This window comes from Mixia osmundae, assembly GCF_000708205.1.
Source record: "Mixia osmundae IAM 14324 unplaced genomic scaffold scaffold_5, whole genome shotgun sequence".
In the NCBI taxonomy this organism is placed as follows: domain Eukaryota; kingdom Fungi; phylum Basidiomycota; class Mixiomycetes; order Mixiales; family Mixiaceae; genus Mixia; species Mixia osmundae.
The window spans coordinates 1,012,123-1,024,874 of NW_014575559.1; the positions used below are offsets into that span (position 1 = coordinate 1,012,123).

General features: G+C 54.5%; 9 protein-coding genes across 9 annotated transcripts in view; 3 read left to right on the forward strand and 6 right to left on the reverse strand.

The window, feature by feature from the left end:
* L969DRAFT_94722 (uncharacterized protein) overlaps positions 1-838 on the forward strand; it is a gene marked incomplete at both ends in the record, with an annotated part of 2,274 nt that extends 1,436 nt beyond the window's left edge. Inside the window, 4 exons of the mRNA XM_014712750.1 lie at positions 125-238; positions 290-503; positions 557-757; positions 805-838. Of these exons, the coding sequence (XP_014568236.1) occupies positions 125-238; positions 290-503; positions 557-757; positions 805-838 (563 nt within the window). The remainder of the gene's footprint in view (positions 1-124; positions 239-289; positions 504-556; positions 758-804) is intronic.
* A 573-nt stretch (positions 839-1,411) lies between these two features.
* On the reverse strand, positions 1,412-2,279 carry L969DRAFT_87662 (uncharacterized protein). The gene is made up of 6 exons (XM_014712751.1): positions 2,221-2,279; positions 1,924-2,160; positions 1,777-1,874; positions 1,659-1,727; positions 1,554-1,611; positions 1,412-1,506 (listed from the first exon to the last, which is right to left on the reverse strand). The coding sequence occupies exons 2-6, from the start codon at positions 2,142-2,144 to the stop codon at positions 1,470-1,472; spliced, it is 483 nt and encodes a 160-aa protein (XP_014568237.1). The 5' UTR covers positions 2,145-2,160; positions 2,221-2,279; the 3' UTR covers positions 1,412-1,469.
* A 13-nt stretch (positions 2,280-2,292) lies between these two features.
* L969DRAFT_623268 (uncharacterized protein) lies at positions 2,293-3,290 on the reverse strand (the record flags this gene model as incomplete). The annotated part of the gene is made up of 6 exons (XM_014712752.1): positions 2,293-2,519; positions 2,567-2,639; positions 2,688-2,756; positions 2,811-2,908; positions 2,958-3,143; positions 3,187-3,290. The coding sequence occupies 6 exons, from the start codon at positions 3,288-3,290 to the stop codon at positions 2,483-2,485; spliced, it is 567 nt and encodes a 188-aa protein (XP_014568238.1). The 3' UTR covers positions 2,293-2,482.
* Positions 3,291-3,546: 256 nt separating this feature from the next.
* On the reverse strand, positions 3,547-5,400 carry L969DRAFT_623272 (uncharacterized protein; the record flags this gene model as incomplete). The annotated part of the gene is made up of 10 exons (XM_014712753.1): positions 3,547-3,677; positions 3,728-3,800; positions 3,849-3,917; positions 3,966-4,066; positions 4,121-4,374; positions 4,715-4,739; positions 4,787-4,859; positions 4,907-4,975; positions 5,024-5,121; positions 5,171-5,400. The coding sequence occupies 10 exons, from the start codon at positions 5,398-5,400 to the stop codon at positions 3,641-3,643; spliced, it is 1,029 nt and encodes a 342-aa protein (XP_014568239.1). The 3' UTR covers positions 3,547-3,640.
* A 351-nt stretch (positions 5,401-5,751) lies between these two features.
* L969DRAFT_48727 (uncharacterized protein) lies at positions 5,752-6,469 on the reverse strand (the record flags this gene model as incomplete). The annotated part of the gene is made up of 5 exons (XM_014712754.1): positions 5,752-5,788; positions 5,842-5,914; positions 5,967-6,035; positions 6,093-6,190; positions 6,243-6,469. 5 exons carry the CDS (start codon positions 6,467-6,469, stop codon positions 5,752-5,754), a joined length of 504 nt encoding a protein of 167 aa, XP_014568240.1.
* Positions 6,470-6,586: 117 nt separating this feature from the next.
* On the forward strand, positions 6,587-9,076 carry L969DRAFT_462828 (uncharacterized protein). The gene is made up of 4 exons (XM_014712755.1): positions 6,587-7,357; positions 7,407-7,758; positions 7,805-8,331; positions 8,389-9,076. Exons 1-4 carry the CDS (start codon positions 6,704-6,706, stop codon positions 8,929-8,931), a joined length of 2,076 nt encoding a protein of 691 aa, XP_014568241.1. The 5' UTR covers positions 6,587-6,703; the 3' UTR covers positions 8,932-9,076.
* L969DRAFT_87672 (uncharacterized protein) lies at positions 8,925-10,100 on the reverse strand. Its single transcript, XM_014712756.1, has 4 exons — positions 9,868-10,100; positions 9,734-9,811; positions 9,538-9,677; positions 8,925-9,480 (listed from the first exon to the last, which is right to left on the reverse strand). The coding sequence occupies exons 1-4, from the start codon at positions 10,052-10,054 to the stop codon at positions 8,986-8,988; spliced, it is 900 nt and encodes a 299-aa protein (XP_014568242.1). The 5' UTR covers positions 10,055-10,100; the 3' UTR covers positions 8,925-8,985.
* Positions 10,101-10,211: 111 nt separating this feature from the next.
* L969DRAFT_75033 (uncharacterized protein) lies at positions 10,212-11,235 on the forward strand (the record flags this gene model as incomplete). Its single annotated transcript, XM_014712757.1, has 4 exons — positions 10,212-10,449; positions 10,509-10,532; positions 10,590-10,987; positions 11,046-11,235. 4 exons carry the CDS (start codon positions 10,212-10,214, stop codon positions 11,151-11,153), a joined length of 768 nt encoding a protein of 255 aa, XP_014568243.1. The 3' UTR covers positions 11,154-11,235.
* On the reverse strand, positions 11,155-12,701 carry L969DRAFT_87674 (uncharacterized protein). The gene is made up of 2 exons (XM_014712758.1): positions 11,841-12,701; positions 11,155-11,782 (listed from the first exon to the last, which is right to left on the reverse strand). The coding sequence occupies exons 1-2, from the start codon at positions 12,649-12,651 to the stop codon at positions 11,205-11,207; spliced, it is 1,389 nt and encodes a 462-aa protein (XP_014568244.1). The 5' UTR covers positions 12,652-12,701; the 3' UTR covers positions 11,155-11,204.
* Positions 12,702-12,752: the final 51 nt, after the last annotated feature.

A 12,752-nucleotide genomic window follows, 5' to 3' on the forward strand; every position in this document is an offset into this window, starting at 1 on the left:
CCCTCTCAGGAACATCCAAGGTCGCTCCTTATACCCTGAACACTGATTCAAGGCGATTGAGAGATGTTTTCGAGAGCGCTGCCCACGATACTCGCACTCGCAATCGTGACCTCAGCTTCGCCAGTCGTCAATGAGACCGCAACAAGCTTGAACGAACGAGCGACCCCTTTGGGCTATGTTTTTAACTTGCACTGGGCCAACGTTGGCTTCTGCAGCGTCGTCGGCAACAAGTACAACAGTCCGTGCCATCCCTCGAGCATACCGCAGTCGATCTGATCAGGAGCTGTAGTCTTCAAGCATGAGGTGCGCACATGGGTGTCCACGGATGTGTCTTGGAAGGTACCGATCGATAAGAATGAAGAGCCTACCTGCGTCAGGGGTGCCTGTAGAGACATCACTTACGACAAGGACAACCGCAAGGAGCATCCGCCCTCTCCAGATTATTACTCGGTGCCACTCTGGGATTTCACTGTCGAATTCGATGGAAGCAAAGTAGCAGGATGGCAAGTCATTTTCTTTGTGAATGGTATGTCATCCCGACTGAACATCCGCGCAGCTGTGATGTTGCCCTCAACGTTGGCTTCTACCTCAATCCTCACACGGGTCAAGGCGTCATAGATCATGAGGGTCTGCAAGGATTTTCAGGTCTTTGTCATATTACTGGCAAATCCAAATTTGGCCAGTCTTGCTACGAGATCCTCAACCGCCCTCCGCAGGCTTGGTTCTCCTTTGAGGATTGCGTCCAAACGAGCACACCGTTAGTATCAAGTCTTGAGATCCACAGAACTGATTTCCGGCTCGCAGCGCAACGATCACCTCAGTGCCGTACTACTCTTGACATGCGCCTGCTCTGGCACGATGTCGTTCCATAACAGGCCGCAAATGCCTGTACAAGAGGAGCTAGATGCATGCGTCTCAGCAGCACTTGGTGTCGATGGTCACAGTGCTCATGGATTCATGTATGCTGACGGTCCGCATTCTGGTAATGTCTGGAAGATCAACTGATCCATCGTCACTCCTCCAACCCGCAATGCGATCTCGACTGCATTGTCATTCGTCTTGCAGCCAATCGACGCCTCGTCCCATCTTCTCCTTCACGTCGCGAGGATGCGTCGTCAGCAGCGAGCGTGCAACCGATTCCTGATCCGTTTCTCTATTGCTCCTCGATCACCGGCGAGCCTTCGAACTGTCTGCAATGATGCTGATCGCAGCGCCCCTACGCTTTTGCTCGCTTTCGCGACGTCAGCCTCACCGCTCATTGACGCTCGATAGTGCAGTCTCAGCAGCGATCGGTCAGAGCTCTCAATGCTGATAGCGCTTGTCCGGCCCGACTTATCTCGGTGGTTCCCTACTACTTGTAGCGACCGTCGCTGCGCTGAACAGCATACTCAATCGTATCAATACAGAAATGATTGCCGTGATTTTGCAAGACTGCGCTGCAGTTTGGCCAGGTCCAACATCGCTATCGGCTAAGGCATCACGTTTTTGCCATTGACGGTGCATGTGCTACGCATTGCATGAGCGCGAGCGTTCTAGAGCCTGAGAGGACGCACTGCAAGGTTGACTCGGTGACCTTGATGCCTTGTATGGTCCCAAGCACGGTTGCGCATCCTGCCCAGGCATTAAAACTTGAACGAGTTCTTTGATCAGCCGCTCACTTATGATCGAGCCAGAGCCAGTATGAAAGAATAGCACCGTGACCGTATAACCGATGTAGGGATTCGAGACTGCGTGATGGCATGAGCGCACTTCTCCGCATTCGAAAAAGTGGCTCGCATGTGAATTCCGAGAAGGCATGACCGCCCATTACACCATGACCGCTGAAAGTCGCCTTTCCGCTACCAAAGTCGCCAGCGCCATCATAGAAGCCGTGCCTGTCAACGCGATCAGTCCGGCGGATGCTAGACCGAGGAAGAGACATGCGGATTCCAGATCAAAGGAACGGTAAGGATGAGATTCTCGCCGATTGCCGAACCGTAGATGATGGACAAGGTAATGTCAGCATCCCGTTTGGCAAGTACGCTACGCTCTGAGTGACCGGACTCGCGGTTGGCAAGATCGGGATCGAGAGGTTCGATCGGTGAGGCTACAGCCATAGTCAAGAGGGCAAACAGCAATACAAAGTTGGCGAGCGAGAGACGCATGTTTGCGATGCTTTTTCTGTTGATGTGATGATCACCTCAGACCAAGCGAGATGGCAGTTGGGAGGAAACAGCAGACTTCTGTCACATCGAGGCGCAGGGGCATAACGCAGATACCGAAAAGTAGCCGTGTCCGTGTTAGTGTTTCTCATAGCGACGGGCCTGGGATAGTCGAGCAGGATATCAGGGCAGTGGAAAGGGCGCAATAATTTGCTGTAAGTCCGATCGGGGATACATCCATTAGTTGACGAGCGCGATCTGCGAAACATTGTGCAAGAAAGACTGCATCCATCGAGGGCTGTCGCTGGCACTGACGGGCCGGTCGTACAAAGGTAGCCGGACTAGGCATTGACTTGATTGCCATTGACAAAGCATCGGCTGTAAGCAAGCTCAGCGATGGAGGCGTTTGCTCGCGCAACACTCACTGATGCGTCTTCTCGCTCAGCGGAACGCTCGTAGAAAGCTGTACATGGGCTGTGCCTAGTACCAGATGACATGCTGCGAACCTGTGAGACACCCAAAGAGCAGCTGAAAGTCGTGGCTTACATCCGATCACGCCCTCCTCGTTGTGGAAGAACTCAACGGCCATGATGAAGTCGTAAGCGGCATCGGCAACTGCAGTGACCGTCAAACCTGGTGCTACGCTCGGTGAGAGCATGGCCGACCCACAGGTGAACTGGGAAAAGGTCTTTCCGTCTTTCTCACCGTTGCCGTTGAACACCGTCTCCAAAGTGCCCTCGGTACCAGCCTTGTCGAAATAGCCAGCACTGCGCTAGAGATCAATCTACCCAAGCTTACGCTTAAACAAAAACTTACGAGTTCCATGACAACTTTGAGACCAAATTGATGTAGTCCTCAGCACCGGTGCCGTATTCGACATAGAAATCGATCAGAGCGTCTTTACCGTGCGGGATAAAGTCGTTGCGCTCGACGAGGCCGTTGTCACGTCCCTCGAGAGCATTGGGACTCGCGCCAACAGGTGAGGCGGTAGCGAACAAGGCGCTACCAGCGAGAACAAGAATCGTGGCGAAAGTGGAACGCATACTCGATCGACTGCTTGCTGGATGTCTTGCAGACGTAGAGAGCAGGAGGGAGAGAGGTAAGAAACGTGGGCCAAAGTGTTGCGCCAAAGCGAAACGCGACGGTCATTGCGATGAATGAAGGCGACCAATTGCTGCAACGTGACCAGAATATTGAGGGCCAATGTGCAAGCAGTCGACGATTGATTGCAGTGGGAGGATTCTCTGGCAGTCCGAGCAAGCAGCGGACCGAGCTCCTGCGCGGTGTTGCGCAGGTGGCACACGCGGCGCATCGCGCTCTTCGGAACGGAGTACTGCTACAATTAGAGATGCCCTGCGTTGTCACTCTGCCGTGCTTCCATTGCAGCGATCATGTCAAATAACGTTTCAAACGCCACGACCACAAAGACTGACACTGAAGCAAGGATGCAATTAAGACGGTCGAATGATCGAGACAGATCGTGTCTGCTGGTCGTGGAATCAAGGCTTGACCTGGATGCCGTTGACATAACATCGGCTGCGACGCGAGTGTGAGCACATCGGATCGATGGAGAAGCATAAACTCACTGCGTCGTCGTCTCGTCGAGCCCGACGCTCTGATCACCTGGCCAACGGGCGCTTCCAATGAGGAGAGCGCATCCTGCAGCACAATAAGCTGGTCGATCGGTACGCTTACAATTGAACATACTGTTGATCCTGCCAGCGTCGTTGTGGAAGAACTGTATAGTGACGACCATGCCGACGACGCGATCGAGGACTGCTCAGGGTGTCTGAGCTACCGCGAGTGCGATCACGTTTGACGCACAAGTGAATTCTGAATAGTAGTTCTTGCTGGCCTCTGCGCCATGGCCGTTGAATTCGACTTTCAAATTACCATCATGCGTAGCTGCATCGAAGTACTTTTCTCTGTGAAGCTCATCAGACAGGTCGCATCGCGCAGCTTACGAGGTGAGCTCGCACGGATTCCAGGAAAGCTTCGAGACCAGGGTGAAATAGTCGTTGACGCCTGAGCCGTACTCAACATGGAATACGACGAGGGCGTCTTTGCCATGCGGTACCAGATCGCTACGTTTGGCGATTGTCATGTCACGCTGTACATCACTATCGACAGCCGACTCGATCGGCGAGGCGATTGCGAGGGACACAAAGGCGTAAAAAGCCAGGATCGCTGCAAAAAAAGAACGCATACTGGCAGCGAAGGGCGAATAGCTTCCCTGTCTGTTCGTGCAAGGGACAGAACGAAGATGGGCAGAGGAGGGTTTGTTGTAGGTCGAGACGAAACGCAACAACGCTACAGGAAGGATGATGATGTGACTCGCGTCAGTTGTCATGACTGATCATTGCACTGAGATCGTCCGTGGCGTTGAGAGCCTGCTGATACGTGCCTCTGGGGCTGAGATCGCGTCATGCAGACTTGATCGGTCTGTTGATGAGGACGGCAGCCATATTAGTAAGTAGCAAGTGCGAGTGCGATCGTAGAGGCCGAGGCGAGAGCCAACAATGCATAGACTGCAAACACAATTGCGCTTGTTGAGCGCAACATCAAGGCTGAACCTGGATACCGTTGACGAAGCATCGGCTGCAAGCGTTGATGAGCACGTTCGAGCAAAGTCGGCATATACTCACTGGTGTGTCGACTGATCGAGCGGGATGCTATGGGGTGTTTGCCACTGTGCCCTGCCAGTGACGAGCGCACATCCTGCGGGGTGATCAGCCGAGTCAGAAGTCATGATATGTCAAGCGTACTGTAGATTTTGCCATTGGTATCGTAGAAGAACTCGACGTCAACGATGAAGTCAACGACACGGTCCAGGACTGGCGAGAGGGTCAACACTGCTTTGGGGGCAAACATGCCCGACGTACAAGTGAATCTGGAGCTCAGGACACCTTCCAGTGTGCCGTGATTATCGAGATTGGCTGCAAGACTGCCGGCATTCGAAGCGCGATCGAAGTAGCCAGCACTACGAGGCCCATTCAGCTCGTTTTACTGATCAGATTAGTAGCGCGTACGGATTCCAAGAGAGTTTGGAGATCAGATTGAAGTAGTCATTGGCGCCAGAGCCATACTCGACATAGAAATCGATCAGAGCGTCTTTACCGTGCGGGATAAAGTCGTTGCGCTTGGTCAAGCCGTTGCTACTCTCGGTGAGCGGAGCGTTTGCAGCTACAGCCACGGGGGAAGCGGTTGCCAGCGAAAAGGCTGCGAAGAGAGCTGCGATTGCCACAGGGAATGAACGCATACTTGTCGAGCTTTGCGTGCGTTCGGACAAGTACCAAAGCAGAGAGCTGGTCGACGGGATGCAGCAGAGAAAAGCGGCTAGGGGGCAAGGCAACCAATTGCTCGAGATGAATGTCAGATCTCTGACTCAGTCGTCATGACGGCCCGTAATTGGAGCAGTGTTTGTGGCATGTTACGTGATCTCGAGCGAGCTTGCGCCGTGCAAGCTGTCGTCTCGCTGCTCGTGATGATGAAGCTCATTCGTGGTTCTCGTGCAAGAGCAGTGAAGCGATCGTGACTTCCGAGAGCGGAGCTAACAGTGCATCTAAGCCGAGCTTCTGCTGGAACTGTACATTATCGAGTCGAGGCGAGACTATGGTCCGACTTGCATGCCGTTGACAAAGCACAGGCTGTTTCGAAGCTATTGGCATTTTTGCTGACATGCAAAATAGGGTGTGCTTACTGGTGCATCGATGGACTGATCTCGATGTTGTGAGGGGCCAACCACTGAGCATATCCGTTGACAGGCGCGCAACCTGCGGACGAGTCAGACACATGGCGTTTCGATGGATGCATCGTGCAGCTCACTCTGGATCTTGCCGTTCTTATCATGGATGAAGTTGACGAGTAGCAGATAGTCCGCGGCGTGGCTCAAGACTGATATGGGGGTTACGGGGGTCAAAGTTCGATTGAGAGCAATCACCGGAAACGCACACGTGAATCCTGAAAAGGGCTGGCCTCCGATGGTTCCAGAGACATCGAATGTCGCTAGTACGTCTCCGGTCGATGTGGCCTGATCGAAATAGCCATCGCTTCGAACGCTGGGTCAGCCCTTCGCCTTCGTCGAACCAGATAGATCCCCACGCGTTCCAGGACAGTTTTGCTATGACCATGAAATGGTCCTGTGAGCCTTTGCCATACTGGAGGTAGAGTTCGACCAGAGCATCTTTGCCATGCGGTTCCAGGACGTTACGCTCGACGAGGTCGTTGCCACGCTCCGCAAGACTATTTGCGGCCGATTTGACGGGCGAGGCCATTGCAAATGCCGTGAGCGCAGAGAGTCCCAATAGCGTCCCGCAAAGCAAGCGCATACTGGCTGAATGGAGCTCTTTGTATGACCAGAGGAGGGCAGGAAGGAAGGAGATTGGCCATGGGAGGTCGCCAGGACAGCAAAACGCGACGACCGACGACGCGAAGGATTTGAGAGAAACCCGCGATGACCTTGGTGATTGCTCCGCGATGACAGGTCGCCGTAGAGATAGATTGGCTTCCACGACGGAGCACTAGCGAGACGCTCTGTGGCTCGTGCGCAGTCGACTGGCATCATGTCACTCGACTCCGAGGCCCTTGATGGAACGGTCGACGCGGCGGGCAGCGAGGGTGACACATCTCAATCCTCGGATGCCATTGTAGCCGCGCAGCTCATCCCTCGGCGTACTTCAACACTTGATGGCTTCAACAGTCCTACAAGTGCCAACACGCGCGAGCCAGAAGCAGCACAATCTCCACCGAGCGATGACCATGCTGAAGAGGAACCTCCCAAGCCGCTCACGATTAGCGAGAAGCTGTGGCTCCAAGCAAGACAGCGTAAAGCTGCACTGGCAGGCGAAGCAGGCGCGAGTACACCCGAGATCCGAACGAGAGCTGATACCGACTCGGATGAAGAGGATTTGATCGACCCAGACACAGCTATGGCTGCTGCCCTTGCAAAAGTGCGCAACGCACGAGAGCGAGCGTTACGAGATGCTAGTCTTCGCGCGTCAAAGGAGCTTTCGACAGATAGCGCCTCTTTGCGGCGGTCTACACGAGAATCTAAGCCCGTACAATCCGTCAAACCCCTGACGGCGAGAAGCGCGAACGCTAAACGGGCGAGAGCGGACGATAAAGATCCGCTCAGCTTGGCGTCACTTGCAAAAGAAGCCAGACGGAATCGCTCACGTTATGACCTCGAAGAGTCTCTTGCACTCATGCGTCAAGAGGTGCGGCCTCGACAGTATGCGCTTCAGCCCGGCTGATACTTCGTCACAGCTGCCTGAGTTGCCACAGAGCTCGCCTGAAAAGCCACCGGAAACGCGACTTTCGAGAGAAGCAGAAGGCGCAACGACTGCAGTGACAGAAACGGGTCGCAAGCTCCTCGAGGCCATCCATCGAGATGCTGCGGAGATCGACGAGGACAACGACGAGGAAGAGCGTCAGGGCGCTGTCGATATTGCCGGCATTGTCTCGTCACGTACTGGCTTCGAAACCGAACGAGATCTCGTTCCACCGCCGGAACAGAGGCGATTCTGGATACGCCCGCCAGAGATCGGCGAGCGTATAATGATGCAGCCCTATGCGGGCAAAGAGAGGCAATTGGAAGTCCTAGACAAGCTCTTCACAGGTCGGTGCACTGTGAAAAATAAGGCCGTTGCTGAAGATTGCCGCAGATCGACTGGAGATCAGCGAGCTGGCAGTATCGACGACATTGTGGTCGCTCTCCCTGCTTGGCTCAAGGCGGGACAACATGCTAGCCGAGAAGTGGCTCTGGCGTGTCGCTTTGGATCCTTACGTAGCGGCAGAGACGCCCAACAAATCTAGAATAGCAGCAAATGCGCTGTGTGCCATGCTCCGCAGTACGCGCTATGAAGAGCCAAAGGACATCGAAAGATGGCACATCCGGTTTCTAGCAGCTTTCGATCGACTTGGCGGATACATTGAGCTGCCCGAATCGCCCCGAACGTCTTCGAAGCTGCCCTGCAAAAGTATATCAGTAGAGCAAGCAGTCAGTCGTTGTGACTCGCTGGCTACTGTGCTCGATATCATGCTAGCCTTCCTCGCCGATCCAAAGCAACGCTTGACGGTCAAGCTGTTTGTCGTACTCGTGCGCGTCATGCTCGATCCAACCAGTCTGTCGCTCACTTTCCAGCTCAAAGAATGCTTGGCGGCATGCGCATTGGACGCCGGGTCCTCCGAGGTCAGTCCGAGGACTCGCCAGACTGGCTCAACTGACGCATGCAGCTCGGAATGACAGATCTGGATTCTATACGATGCGCTCAAGAACGAGTGTTCGGCACGGCCGAGATCGCATTGGCTTGCCATGCTCAAAGTCTTGCCGCATCGAACGACTGCACAGAGGCACCTTCGGCGTCGACTTGCTCATGATCTGCTTCTGTCATCACCCGCCGATGCGCCTCGTGCAGACCTGCTTGGACTGCAAGTCGTCGATCTCGAGCAATTGTCAGGCCTGATGACAGGCGAGAGCGCAAAGGCGTTGAGGGAGATGAACGATGTCGACTTGCGGGCTACGATCGACATTCTCTTTACTGCCACAAGTGGCCTCGACGAATTGATGCGTACGAAGACGACAAATTCAGCTCAGCTGAAGCGCGCACTCGCGCGATGCATCAATAGCCTGAGATCGTTTGACACCTCTTTGCGATCGGATGTCAGACAGACGAGTCCTTTGCGGGCTTCCGCGAAGAATACAGTTGACCGATTGGCAATGCTCTTCAAGTACCACGAAAAGACTTTCTGGGGTACTTCTCAAACGCTCCTCACGTTCAGCAATCAGTGACAATGAGAATCGAGTAGATTCCGTATGCAGTGTTGTCGTACAATCAACATAATGTCATGTAGCTTGCGCCTGCGCAGCCTGCTTTGCGTGGTTGAGAAAAGATACACTGATCAGATTCCTGAATCGCTGGACTTTGCGATCATGTGATGCCCAAGCGGACGAATCTGGTACGGCAAGTGGTCTTGCTCGTGATCGCTGGATGCCCTCAAAGACCAGCTCGACCTCTTCTTCCGAGTCGAAAGCTTGCTGAGCCCCGTCCGAATGATCTGACCCCGACAGCTCGCCCACAATGGTCATGGCTTGTTTCTTGCGATACCGCATCGGATCGCCATCTTTGCGCTTCTTCTTGCCTACCGTCTTGTCGTTTGGGTCTCGAGGCTGCACAGCGCGTCTCTCGACAAAGTTAGGATTCGTTGCTCGTTGCCATTCGAGCAGCAAAGCGTCGAATGTGTCTCTTCTTCCTCGTACTGCTCGCTTGGCGCCCATCGAGTGGGTCTTGCAGGTCAACGAGCGACAGCACGGTGTATTCTTGTCATTGATCACGCCGCACTGTCAACACCATGTTCGGCTCAGTGCCGAAAGCGGTGAGCTTCGTACAGAACTGACATGGCGGTTGATATCAAAGACTTTGCTCTTGGGTGCGAGGGAAGTACTGCTCGGGCTGGTCCGTGCTGCTTTGGACTTGATCGATTCAGCACCCACGCTACTCTTCCGCGCTTTCTTGGACTGTGTCGATGCAGTAGAGACTAGAAGCAAGAGCATCAGTATTATCAAATCTGATGCAGATGCGCGCCATGCTGACCATCGCTCAGCCTTCGCTTGAGACTCGCGTCTTGACTCTGACCAGGAGCTTGCAACGCCTTGACCTTATCGCAATTGGCTGTGACATGCGCCCAGCTCTCAGCAACAGTCAAGCTGAGAGCGACACGAATCGACCTTGGTGATCTCTCAGGCTGATGGCGAGCACGGGCTGCTGACAAGCAGAGCACAGGACGATGCTCGTCTTGCTTGGCTCATTGGATGATTGCGTCGGTACGAGAGGAGAGCTTTGCCTTGATCCGATCAAGGACTGTGGTGCTGTCGTCGGCGAGTCACTGGCCGAGCGCGAGTCCGCACTCGACATGCTCGCAGTGAGCAAGCCTTGAGCAGCTCGCCTCTCGACTTTGAACGCTCTCGAGTGTGACACGTCACTGAACAGGACGCGCTGGTAAAGCTCCCCACTCGGCTCGCGGATTGCAGCCACCATTTCTCAAAAATCGAGTGGCTCAGAGAGAATCGCAATGGCAGAACGAGGAGGATTTGGTGGCCCGAGAGGTCGTGGAGATCGTGGTCGTGGACGTCGGGGAGCTCGCCGTGGCCCTAAGAATGACGAGCAAGTGTGGCAGCCAGTGACGAAGCTGGGAAGACTTGTAAAGGATGGAAAGATCAAGTCGATTGAGGAGCTCTACTTGTTCTCGCTGCCCATCAAGGAGTACCAGATCATCGACATCCTTCTGCCCAAGCTCAAGGATGAAGTCAGTACGTACTCTCTCCGGGAGACCGCTCGCTCCCTTGGACTCATCTCGTTCGCTCTTCAGTGAGCATCCACCCCGTACAGAAGCGTGAGTGACTCGTCGCCCGCAGCGTCGACGGTACGCTCAAGTCGTTTGCCCCCACAGAGACTCGCGCCGGTCAACGTACTCGCTTCAAGGCGTTTGTCGCTATCGGCGATTTTGACGGCCATGTCGGGTTGGGCGTCAAGTGCGCCAAAGAAGTCGCAACAGCCATCCGAGGCGCCATCATCCTCGCCAAACTGTCCACCGTACCCGTCCGTCGAGGCTACTGGGGTGCCAAGCTCGGTGAACCCCACACTGTACCTTGCAAAGTCAGCGGAAAGACCGGTTCGGTCTACGTCAAGCTCGTGCCTGCTCCTCGCGGTACCGGACTCGTCGCTGCACCGGCTTCGAAGCGAATGCTCCAGCTTGCCGGTGTGGCCGATTGCTACACCCAGTCGAGAGGTAACACATCGACGATTGGCAATTTCATCAAGGCCACTTATGCTGCCATTACCGCGACTGTGAGCTTCTTCGTAGATTCCGACGGTGCACCTGCTGATGCTGCGAGTCGCTCTGCAGTATGCCGTGCTCACACCCGACTTGTGGCCTCAATTCGCGCTCAGCCAGCCGCCAGTGGACGAATTCTCGTCTTACCTGGCCCTGACGAGCAAGAAGCCTACCTACTAGGTTGCTATGTACTCCATGCAGTCTCTTTTGACAGACACAGGGCTAGTACAATCAAGCATTACATTCTCGTTCCCAGTCTGCTTTGGTGATCGATATGCCTTCTAGCGCTTTCTCAAATCCTGCAAGTGTACAGACTTCGCCCGAGCTGCCTTGTAGATGCTGCCCTTGCGCTTGACATGCGGGTATCTTCATCGTCTTGCCGTTATATCTCATTCTGACGAAATGATCCGATCGAGACTGTGAGCGAAAGAAAGTCGAAAAGAAGGACAGGCTGCCCTGCGTGGATGGCGTCTCGAAGAGCTCAAAGCCGACGTGGGAGGAGAACGGCGGCCAAGCTTCTTCCTCTACGCCAAACGTCCTCGTCAGACCGCCAAGCGTGGTATCGTGACAAGAGTGCAGAGCCAATCGCAGTTTTTCAGATGTAGGCTGTGCAGCCTTTCTCTTGAAGCTCTCGAGCATATCGCCTGTCAGTCTGCCCATGGCTAACCGCTTGAACTCTGGTGAGCGGTATCCGTTGAAGAACTCCGCCAGGACTGCTCGTTCGAGCGTGCGCAAGACGACAGGATCGAGGAACGGCTCCGGGACGTGCATACCGTGACTTCGTGCTGCATTGATGGTATCGAGTATGCCTGCAAGGTCGTGTCCGGCTAAGAGACTTGCAAGTGTCTCATGGCAGGGAGAGCTCACCGTTTGCACGAGGATGGGAATCGACTCTGATGGGATTGGGAAAGAACCTCGCAATCTTGTCATCGAGGCCTGCCAAGGCTTCTTCGTGCTCTACTTTTGCAAGCTGCTGAGCTTCTTTATCGAGTCTGTACAGTCTCTTGCAAGCCGATGGGTTCGGCCATAGGCTCTCTTCGTGAATATCTCGGATCATGATCGTTGGCTTCCAGCCATCCATTTGCTGACGGGGATACAGGCCCTGTATCGTCTGTTGTAAGGATTCTATGGTACGCTGTATTGGCGTCGTGCGAAAAGTGACAACACCTTCGTCTTTGGCGGTCATCATAGACGGCAGGAAGCCTAATCGATCGATATAGGTCGCTCGTAGCTGTTCGCCGACGGATAGCAAGGACGAACGGCCGAGATCGGTCGGTTGGCCTGAATGACAAGCTCCTTCGGGTGCAACACGGGGCGAGTTCACTTGGTCTTGTCGTTGTGCTTTGACGACCATGGGAAAGGAAGTCAGAGTGCCTTGACTGTTCGCAACGGCAGCATCGAATTGGCCGGCGAGATGGCACAGGATCCAATCATCGGGCATGCCTACATTCTGCATACGCCGTCTGACGGGCGTGCGCTCGCCATGACGAACAAAGAGGTGGGCTTGCAGTAGTCGCAGGCCAGCAGGCACATAGTCGTCCAAGTCTTCGCCTAGCAGTCCTGCGGGCGGTCTGCCATTCTGTGGAGCGGGCTTGGCTGCCATGTTGATCCGGGAGAGGATGATGGAGGCTAGTGTTGCTACTGCGAGTGTTGCTGCCCAAGCTGGTCGTGTGAGCATGTCGCCATCGTCGACGCAAAGCCAGGCCAATGATGACACGGTGATCGAAGTGATCGCGCTTGCCGAGAATTCGAAAGATGGCCAATCGAATTTAATCTGGC

Excerpts from the sequence above, each read along its gene's own strand:
- L969DRAFT_87662 (XM_014712751.1), bottom strand. The coding sequence starts at position 2,144 with ATGCGTCTCTCGCTCGCCAACTTTGTATTGCTGTTTGCCCTCTTGACT. Across the intron at positions 1,875-1,923 it reads GTTCCTTTGATCTGGAATCC|GCACGGCTTCTATGATGGCG; the intron begins GCATGTCTCTTC and ends TCGCGTTGACAG. Across the intron at positions 1,612-1,658 it reads TGGCTCTGGCTCGATCATAA|GATGCGCAACCGTGCTTGGG; the intron begins GTGAGCGGCTGA and ends ATGCCTGGGCAG.
- L969DRAFT_462828 (XM_014712755.1), top strand. The coding sequence starts at position 6,704 with ATGTCACTCGACTCCGAGGCCCTTGATGGAACGGTCGACGCGGCGGGC. Across the intron at positions 7,358-7,406 it reads TTGCACTCATGCGTCAAGAG|CTGCCTGAGTTGCCACAGAG; the intron begins GTGCGGCCTCGA and ends ACTTCGTCACAG. Across the intron at positions 8,332-8,388 it reads TGGACGCCGGGTCCTCCGAG|ATCTGGATTCTATACGATGC; the intron begins GTCAGTCCGAGG and ends TCGGAATGACAG.
- L969DRAFT_87672 (XM_014712756.1), bottom strand. The coding sequence starts at position 10,054 with ATGTCGAGTGCGGACTCGCGCTCGGCCAGTGACTCGCCGACGACAGCA. Across the intron at positions 9,678-9,733 it reads CAAGCGAAGGCTGAGCGATG|TCTCTACTGCATCGACACAG; the intron begins GTCAGCATGGCG and ends TCTTGCTTCTAG. Across the intron at positions 9,481-9,537 it reads TCTTTGATATCAACCGCCAT|TGCGGCGTGATCAATGACAA; the intron begins GTCAGTTCTGTA and ends TGGTGTTGACAG.
- L969DRAFT_87674 (XM_014712758.1), bottom strand. The coding sequence starts at position 12,651 with ATGCTCACACGACCAGCTTGGGCAGCAACACTCGCAGTAGCAACACTA. Across the intron at positions 11,783-11,840 it reads TTCCCATCCTCGTGCAAACG|GCATACTCGATACCATCAAT; the intron begins GTGAGCTCTCCC and ends ACGACCTTGCAG.